General features: G+C 33.2%; 1 protein-coding gene across 1 annotated transcript; it reads left to right on the top strand.

Moving 5' to 3' along the window:
- Positions 1 to 784: 784 nt before the first annotated feature.
- Positions 785 to 9,742, top strand: LOC142616639 (uncharacterized). The gene is made up of 7 exons (XM_075789451.1): positions 785 to 875; positions 1,831 to 1,925; positions 8,337 to 8,389; positions 8,475 to 8,644; positions 8,733 to 9,018; positions 9,127 to 9,371; positions 9,529 to 9,742. The coding sequence occupies exons 1-7, from the start codon at positions 785 to 787 to the stop codon at positions 9,672 to 9,674; spliced, it is 1,086 nt and encodes a 361-aa protein (XP_075645566.1). The 3' UTR covers positions 9,675 to 9,742.
- Positions 9,743 to 10,162: the final 420 nt, after the last annotated feature.

Raw genomic sequence — 10,162 nt, forward strand, 5'->3', positions numbered from 1 at the left:
GGCGGCCATTGAGTTGACGTGGTTTGGTGGTGGTGGTGGTGGGGTTGTTGTGAAGACAGTAGCAATGGTGGGATTTTGGGTCTGTAAGGGAGAGTGAGAGAAAGAGAGAGAGAGAGCTAGAGAGAGAGAGAGAGAGAGAGAGATAGGGTTTAAAAGATAGATAGTGTTTGGATGGGATTTTGGGTCTGCGAGGGAGAGCCGGGATTTTGGGTCTCTGAAGTGAATGAGATAGAGATACAGTGAATGAGAGATAGAGAGATATAGTGTTTTTGGCAAAAATGAAAAGTCAAAAAAAAAAAACAAAACAGAGGGAAGGTTTAGGGAGAGGTGGTGATTTAGAAGGTCTATAGCGGCGGTCCAACTTGCCGCTATAGACCACCGCAAAAAGGAGTACCTATTGCGATAGTCATGCAAACACCGCTACAACTTGCATATTGTGGCGTTTTTCTTTATCGTCACTATAGCATCTGCACAAAATGAAGTATTTATTGGGCGAGTTTCAAGAGCGCCGCTATATCTAAGTTATTGCTGCTAAAACATATATATTGCCGCGGTTTTATGTCCCACCGCTGTAGGGCGCTGCAAAAGACTATACATATAGTGGCGGTCCCAAAAAATGCCGCAATAGACCCTATGTACAGCGGCGGTCACAAAAAACGCCACAATTGGTGACATATAGCGGCAATTTTTGCACCTATCGCAAAATAACCACCGCAATAGTACATATTTCTTGTAGTGGAAGTCCAAGTCTGAAGTTAGGCAATTAATTCTCTCTTTTTATACCATGGTACATGCTCAATTTGAACTAAGAATCAAAGCTATAAGAACTGATAATGGTATGGAATTTCATATGCCAGAGTTCTTTAATGTTGATGGTATAATCCATCAACATAGTTATGTTTATACTCCACAACGAAACTCTATTGTGGAGAGAAAACACCAACACTTACTTTCCATAGCTAGAGCCTTACAAATACAATCTGATGCGAACCTCAATCGACACGCTTTGAGACCCAACAAAAATATTGGAATATTTAACCCAGGAAAGCTAAAAATCAGATTTATGATAGAAACCCTGACCCAACGTTTATAATCGAAACGCGAACCAAAGGTATAAATTGACCTTGACCCAATGATTATAAAGAATCACGAACCAAAGGTATAAAGTTTGAACGCCACAAGGAAGAATCCTTGATAAGTTCACAGTTCTTGAAGAACCAAAAGAGAGCAAAGCCTCACCTTTTCTGAATTTTATTCAATAATAATCTTAAAAACGTTTACAGACTTCAGAGCCTATTTAAGGACTCCACAAAACTTGACAGACAAGAAAATATATTCTGAAATAACTTCTAATTGATACCTTACCATATCAGGAATCAAGTTTGACCTAAAAAGCATTAAATGCACCTAAAAACAAGGAAAATACCTAAAAAACGTACTAAATAATAAAACCCTAAATAAAAGCTGATTTGGTCTGAAATTAGCAGATCCAAAATAGGAAAAAATCTGCCCTAACTGATACAGAGCTGGAAAGTCAATCAGCCATTAATTCATGCCATAAATCACTCCCAATTAAGTCAGATTAGCCCTAAATAGCTTGAATTAAATTTACTACACTTTCATCTTCCTTTGGGCCAAGCTTGGAACATCCTGCGTGAGAATCAGCCCAAATCTCTTGAATCAGCCCATTAAGTACTTCTTGGGTCTTCTTGGATCTTGCTCTTGTAATAGGCCCAACTGGAACATGCAATGGATCCTTGAATGCTTGTTGATTCTCATCACAATCTCACCTTCCAATCTAGTTTTGAGGTGATTGTGTTCTAAATGCAGTTTATCTGATCAGCAAACTACCTTCACCCTTGTTGAATGATAAAACCTCTTTTGAACTTCTTTTTCACAAACCTCCAGATTATGGTCATCTCAAGGTCTTTGGTTGTCTTTCTTTTGCCTCTACTATTGCTCAAACTAGAAATAAGTTTTCTCCCAAGGCTAGGAAGTGTGTTTTTCTTAGATATCCTTTGATTGTGAAAGGTTATAAGCTATTTGATCTTCAATCCTACACTGTTTCATTTCCAGGGATGTTGTGTTTCATGAAACTGTTTTTTCCCTATGGGTCCATTGCTATGCTTCTACTCTATCCGATTCTACCGTTTCTCTTCCTTTGGTTTTCAATTAAGAGCAAAAAAAGACTAAATCATTGCTCAGGAAAAACACAAATAAATCATAATAAATTTGAACTAAATTGATAACAAACTATTTGTAGATAAATTCTATATTAATTATTTGATTCAAATAGTAAACACTAAAAATTATCAAAAGCTTTAGAAACATATTTGAAAACATGTTAAGAGAAAAATAATTTGCAAAAATTACACCCAGATGTCATAACATATGAAGTGACAACAGTTTCCATTTAGTTTATTCCGTAGGAATTTTTACTAATTAAGAGAGAGAGAGAGATGAACTTGGTGCCGCTGGAAGGAAGGAGAAGGTGTCGTTGTCCTCACGTTAGGGATTTTGGATTTTAGGGAGATAGTGTTTTAGATGGGTCTACCCTTGTCTAACAAAATAAGTAAAATTTATTATCAAATTAAAAAGATTTGATTTTGGTTTTCTAAAAAAAAATTGACGTGTTGTCTCAAAAAAAAAAAAACTAACGTGTTAGTCTAGGTGGCAGTTGATGTGGCAATTTAAAAAAAAAAAAAAACTATTTAGACTATTTGACACGCCAAACTTTTCCATCTAAGAGATAGCGACAGTAACTAAATTGACACAACACTGAAAGGTTAGGGACCAAATTGACATAATTTAAATGTTAGGAACTAAATTGAAATATGATATAAAGATTAAGAACTAAATTGAAATATGGTGTAAAGAACAGAGACCAAATATATAATTTACCATTTTGATAATTAATCCAATTATTCATTTTTACCAAATTTCTGATAGACAAACCTATACATAAAATATGACAACATGAAAGCATATGAATTTGTTCTCTGAACTGTAACGAAGTTTCGTCTTATCATAATTTTGTTTTTGTGAACCCCAAAAGAAACTATATTCCTTTGATTCGACTCCTATCCCTCTAGTCAAAATAATCATTGGTCCTTGTATCTTGCATATGGAATATGGATCCCTTCTTTATTCTTTCCTTTCAACAAATCATGCGTACGGTTCCGTGTGCAAAGTTTCAGGATGCATAAAGTGCTATGGTATTGTTGAAGTCTCATAAACTTCAATGAGGCATCGTCTTATTCTTTCCTTTCAACAGATGATACCCATGCTTTTAACAAGTGATTCGTATGGTTCCGTTTGCGAAGTTTTATGATGCGTAAAGTCCTATAGACTATAGTATTGTTGAAGCTCCATCTATTCAATGAGATTTTGTATTATCATAATTTTTATGCGGATCGCGAAAGAAAATACCTTCATTTAATTCTCCTTTTTCTCTCCATTGAAAATAGGCATCAATCCCTTAATGCCAATTACCACTGATTTCCCTTTGTGTATCTTGCATCCTGATCCGTTAATCCCTTAATTATTCTTTTCTTCCAACAAATCACATGTACAGATTCCATGATGCGTAAAGTGCTATAGCAATTTGTGGAGCACCCATGACCATTTTTTTCTCTCTATAAATAATGCCAATTACCATTATTTTTTCAAGAAACTAATTCCAAAGACATGGCTGACAGTAGCAACGAGTCCAGCGGTGCTCCTGTCAACAACCCAAACAAGGCACCCGGTATGTTTTCCTCCTAGATATTTTATAAAAGTACATCATTATTGCGATTTATTTTTTTCCTACTTTAAGTTGGAACTCTTTGATGGCATATACTTTAAATGTATGAAGAGAACTCCAAACTTCCGAAACTCCAATCCATGGGAGTTTTTTTAATTTCCCGTCTACTCTTTCTAAAGATTTAAATTTTAAAAAAACGATCTTCAATAGTTAGATAGACACCAAGCTAGTCTCAAAAAAAAAAAAAAAAAAAGACACCAAGCTTACTAATGTAAATTTTATGTTAGCATGTAACTATACCATTTCTTTTATTGCATATTGCACAAATTTTATGAAGGAGAATAAATTATTATATAAAATATTTAAGGTTCTATTAATTTTTTTATATTAATTTTGAAAGATAATAGTAATAGTAATGTTCTTTTTTCCCATTTTGTTTAAACCTTATCTTCATCCTAGAAAAATTAATATATCAATAAAAAAAAATACATCAAAGAAATTCACCAAGTAAAAAGAAGAAAAGAAAATAGAATATAATTGGAGAGAAGGAAATAAAATAGATTATATATATGAGTTGTTTAATTTCCACTCTACTCTTTCAAAAGATTTAAGTATTAAAATAACGATGATTTCTTAAATCCGTTCGCGAGCTGGCGAGATATTGAAGTGGGCATAACAAATGAAAAGAATATGATCATATTATGAGGATTATAGGTTTTTTTGGTGTGTGTCGGTCTTCCAATCCCTATCATTGATTATTACTTATTATCAGGGAAATTAATGGAGGACTTATCTCGATCATCTAAAACAATAAACATTTGTACAAATTACATCTTTTAGCTTTGATGAGTTGTCATTTTTGTCTCATAATACACACACACACATATATATTTTGGAGAGAGAGTTCATCTCATAAGTTTTCTTCTTTTTTTTTTTTTTTTTGTTGTAATTTTTCATATCTAAAGTTCACATCTGTTACTAATATTAATCCTTCTACCCTCAATTAAAATTTGTGGCAACTAATTGAGTTATAATTATTATTTTGGTTTATTTGAATTGGAATATTGTTTCAAAAAGAAAAAGAAAAAAGGAATATATGTGTTTTGGTAGATTTGTGTACTACTTTGTGAATTAGGAAAGAAATTTCATAAAAAAAAAATTAAAAAAAAATTGTTTGTTTGCTTAGACCCCTTAAAACAGAGACTGTTTATGAAAGTTCGGATTTGTGTTAAAAATACAAGAGCTATTTAAATTCCAAAATAAAAAATTACGGCTTGGTTGATTTTACTCTAACTTATCTAAGTGTGGAAACAAGAGTAAATGAAGCGTAAACAACTGATACTACTCTAGTGCATAACCATGAACAAAAAAAAAAAAAAACAATAAAAATAAAGCATAAGAGTAAGGGAAGAGAGATGCAAACACAAGATAACGCGCCGACATATTATCGAAGAGGAAGCCGAAGAACTTGGCGAAAAACCTCTCCGCCACCCTCCAAGCGGTAAATCAATTCATTAGATAATAAGTTGGAATACACAAATAGCAAGAGACTCTCTGAGCCTAATCTACTCAATGTACCTAAGCCCTCTAAGCTCTTACTCCAACAAGGCTTCTTGGAACCGTGTCTTGTCTAGCTTTCTAGATCTCGCAATACGCCTGATTGCCTCCGCCAAGCCTCACCGGCTTCTTTTGGCAAATCCCCAAAACTTCCCAAGCTCTAAAATACTCTCTACACTCTGAAAATGTGTGAGTTGTGTTTGGGTACAAATCTCCTCTTAAGGTATGATAATGGGAGAGGGAAGGAGAAGAGACTAGGATGATTTCTCACTAAGGATTAGTAGCTCTCTTTCTAAAAGATGTGTGTGTGTGTGTGTTGTAGAGAACTTATCTAGGTTTTTTTTTCTCTCTGAATGGCCTCTTTACAATTTCTGTGGGTAATGAGGATATATATAGTATAGGTGAAGGGTAAGAAAGTCACAGTTAAAAAACCTCCAAGCAGAGAGTTTCGCGGGTATCTCGCGGGAAGGCCTTACCCACAAAATACTCGCGAAATTGACAACCTGACACGACTTTTCAGCTTCCAATCATGTGCTTCTCACATGCTCTTTTCGCGGGAACCCTTCTCGCGAGCTAGTCGCGAAATGCACTAATCTTCAATTAAGCTTGAGTCTTCACCAACTTCATACTAAACCCAATACAATAGAATCCCACAAAAATACAAGGAAACAAATTAAAGCAATTACAATATTTTTTGTCATGGAATAAAGTCAACATAAAATATAGTTGTAAATTACAACTTTATAGCTTAACCTAATTAATCAATCAAGTTAATAGTTAGGTTTATTATTCAGATTTAGGTTAAACAGAATTAAATCATATCATGCAGTGTGGAAAAATAAATAAGGCAACGATACGATTACCTAGGGAAACCAATAACACCAATAATTTCAAGGTAAAAAACTTGGAGAGGATTTAACTTGACATATTCTAAAGGAAAACAAGTCCACTAATAGAGAATTGAAGTTTTTACAATAATATTTAACCCTAAATCTATCGCTACCCCCAGTAGTAACTTACTAACATGACCACGTTTAAGCTCCGAATCCATAAATTCTTTTCTCTTAGATTTACAGTACACAAGCTATCACGCTTATGACTTTGAGATCTCACTCAAAGATTTCAGATCACCACTTGTTGATCTTGTAGCAAGAACTAGATTACACCGACACTTGATTGTAGATCTTGTCTCGGTAGATACTTGTAAAGTTAGAAGGCACAGAACCTCCTAGATCTCACAGGAGTAACTCAAAGGTCTTCTAAGAGTCTTCACAATGTAATTAGCGTGTTCCTTTTATACTTAGAAATGTTGGACTGAAACCCTAACTGTTTTCACAAGCTTGGGCCTAATTAAAAATTCTACAGTATCTGTTTTTTTGCAATTTTCAATTGGTCGAGCATGTCCTTTGATCAATCGAGTTTCACTGAAATTTAATGCCTATTTTTGCAACTTGAATGTTCTTAAGACTGGACTTGAATCACTTTGAGCAATGTCTAACACCTATTCTAGACATATTTTTGTTCTCAAATGTTTTCAAAAGCCACATTCTCTTCAACTAAATCAATTATTTATCAAGATTCAAAACTTTTCTCCTAAAAAATCACATGTATAGTATTTAACAAAGATTTGCGTGAAGTGTGTGCAACTAGTAAGTGTATAAGATACATAAAAGGTGATACGTAAATAGTAATTAAACAAATTTTCTACAACTTCAGCCACATTAGTTTGAAAGTGACTATCACCTAAAAAGTTATATCATATAACTCCCACATCTTTTAGAAAACACGTTTGCAATTATGTAAAAGTATTTTATTTTTCTTTTTGCTTTTCTTTTTCTTTTGATTTTCTTATTCTTTTTGAAATCAACACCTTGTTTAATCTTGCTATGCAAATGTTACACCTTACTGAACACGGCTTTTATGATTTGTACACAGATGTTCATGATTGGCAAGTAACAGTAGTGAGATGGTTATTTATGTCTTTTTCCTAAGATTTTTTAATCCTTAAAATCAAAAGAATGTGACATCAAAATCAAGAGCATATGTTTAAAAACCATAAACAACTCACATAATTAAGTATTACATAACACAAACTAGAAAAGTGCAAGAAAATAGCTCATCTAAGCTAAACAAGGTACAAGTCATGAAATGTAACTTTCATTGGCCAACCTTAATTACACACTTGGTGATGTTTAATACTATTTTTTTTTCTATTTTATTATTTTTTTTTTAAAAAAAAAAACCTAGAATGAAATGCATGAATGTAGTACAAAAGAACTCACAGGTTTTACCAGTTTTGAATTATGGTATTTGTTAGTGTTGTATATGTGATAAATTTAAGTATACTCTAAGCTGTGGAAGTTAAATGGATTTATTACTTGATAATTGTTCATTTTGAAATTAATAAATGTTGTCCACACCATGCCAAGCTATATTAGACATTGAAACTTAAGAATTATGATTCTATCCACGTACTGCAAATAAGTTATAGTATTTTGAAAGTTGGTTTTTTTTTTTTGTTGAGAAAATGGGTTTACTAAATTGTTCATTTTGAAATTAATAAACGTTGTCCGCTGCATGCCAAGCAGTATTAGTCATTGAAACTTAAAATTTATGATTCTATCCACATACTTTAATTAAGTTACTGTAATTTCAAGTTATAATTGAAAACCATTAAAAAAGAAATGAAATAAGAGTTCGAATATGTAACAGGCCGAATATATGCAGTTGTTAATGCACGATTCCAAAGAAATTTTTGCATATTAATTTTTTATTTTTTCATTCTTTTGTTTTCAATTAATGTTTCTTTCAATAATCGTTTTCTCATCTATGAGCCTTGTTGTTAGACAATGTGATTGGGGTTAATAAATATTTTCAATACTTACCCAATATTTATAATGATTTTCATTACCCAATATTTATAGTTTGCCTCTTAATATTAAATATTCTATTGCAGCAGTTACAAGATCAACAAGGGATTTACCTCCAGCTCATTTTTCACTTAAGATAAGAGTCATACTCTTTACTGTCCCAGGCTGTACTTGAAAAGTTTGAGTCCTGTGTTTTTGAAGCTTGCCGGCATAAATGGTGGACTCTAATGCTCGATCTTCGTAATTGTTTGTTCCATCAAATTGCTAGTATTTGCTTAGTCAGTCGTCTCTTTTTTTTCTAGGAGGTTGTATCTCTATCCAAGAGGAAAGGCGAAAATCATTGGGACTGGTCACATCTCTCTTTACTTGGCAATTGCTGAGACAGAAAAACTTCCTCTCGGTTGGGAGGTTAATGCTAGCTTCAAATTTTTCTTGTTTGATCAGATTCGGGACATGTACTTGACCATTCAAGGTTTGTACTCTCCCAACAGATATGCATGCTTAATATTATTATTTTTCATGATTTTGTTTGTTATATATCTTCTTTTGGGTACGTGTAGACTCTTTTGGGACAATTAGAAGATTCAATGACCTAAAGAATGAATGGGGCTTTGCCAAAGTTCTTCCCGTTGACACTTTCAATGATCCGTCTCAAGGATACCTTGTCAATGATTGTTGTGTATTTGGCGTAGAGGTTTCTGTTTATGAGCGAAGTAACAAACGACAGTGTATTTCCATGATTAGAGAACCCCCAAACCGTACTATGACTTGGAAGATTGAAAAGTTTTCAACACTAGATGAAAGCTTTTACTGTTCTCAAGAATTCACTGTTGAGGGTTTAAAATGGTATATTTTTTTGGGGAAATAACTCTCACACACACCATATACATTTCAGTTAAAAACATGCATGTGTGTAATAACCATTGCTCTTTATTTTTGTATTTTTATTGTTAGTTTCATTTTTATTGTTATAAAAGGGAAAGCTATTTTTTACTGGACTTACAAGCCGTTGTCTACAACTCTTTTTACTGAATCCACGAAGTTAAAGGTCTATCCTAAAGGAGATACTGATCAAATACCCGAAACGATATCCATCTACATCACTTTATGCGACTGTATTCAATCTGAGCACAAAATTTATGCAGAATATAAGCTACGAATAAGGAACCAAGTCCAAAGAAATCACATGGAAAGACTAGGTAATTCAAATGTTTAATCATTTTCATTTTAATGATGGGAGAAGAGGGCGCGTCCTTTCAACATGCTTGATATAAGTATAGTCGAACTTGGGTTTCCTTTCTTCACTATGTAATTCTTTCCTGTAAGCGTAATTTGTTTAAATTTTTTTCTTTACAGGTAAACAATGGTTTTCTAACTCAGCGGGCTGGGGGTTTCGACAATTTATATTTTTGAATGACCTCCATGATGCATTTAAGGGATTCCTAGTAAATGATACTATAATTGTAGAAGCAGAAATTATTGTTATGTCTACTGTTAAGTAGATCCTAATTAGTAACAGTTCATATCTTGGAACTACTTTTGGTTTTAATTTGGGAATATCATTGTTGCAATTTGAGACATGTTATTATCAATACTAATACTGTTTTAATTCGTTAACATTGCTTTCTAAAAGTCCAAGCCAGATGGAAATAGCAAGCCCAAGTATTGCTAGGTCCATTATTTTGTCTTTTTCTACATCCTTGTGCCTAAAGCCCATATGATACTTTAACTGTACAAGCAGAAATTATAGTAATGTCTAACTTTATGTAGTATCCCAAGAAACAGTACATACTTATCTTGGAACTACATTTACTGGTACTGTTAGAATGTTATAATCACATATAGTTCTATTGTACAGTAAATTGTACTTCTTTTTTGACACAAGATAGAATTTTTACTCTGATTTAATCTAAATGTATATGTGTGTGAAGCTCCCTCTTAGAGACTTAAACTCCGACCCTTACCCTCCACACTCCTCAAGTATTTATAC

Source organism: Castanea sativa, chromosome 11, assembly GCF_040712315.1.
Source record: "Castanea sativa cultivar Marrone di Chiusa Pesio chromosome 11, ASM4071231v1".
Taxonomy (NCBI): Eukaryota; Viridiplantae; Streptophyta; class Magnoliopsida; order Fagales; family Fagaceae; genus Castanea; species Castanea sativa.

What these genes read in the sequence shown, in the direction of transcription:
- LOC142616639 (XM_075789451.1), top strand. Translation starts at nt 785, where the DNA reads ATGGTACATGCTCAATTTGAACTAAGAATCAAAGCTATAAGAACTGAT. An exon ending in AGAGTTCTTTAATGTTGATG is followed by an intron (nt 876 to 1,830) that starts GTATAATCCATC and finishes TTCTAAATGCAG; the next exon opens with TTTATCTGATCAGCAAACTA. An exon ending in AAATCACATGGAAAGACTAG is followed by an intron (nt 9,372 to 9,528) that starts GTAATTCAAATG and finishes TTTTCTTTACAG; the next exon opens with GTAAACAATGGTTTTCTAAC.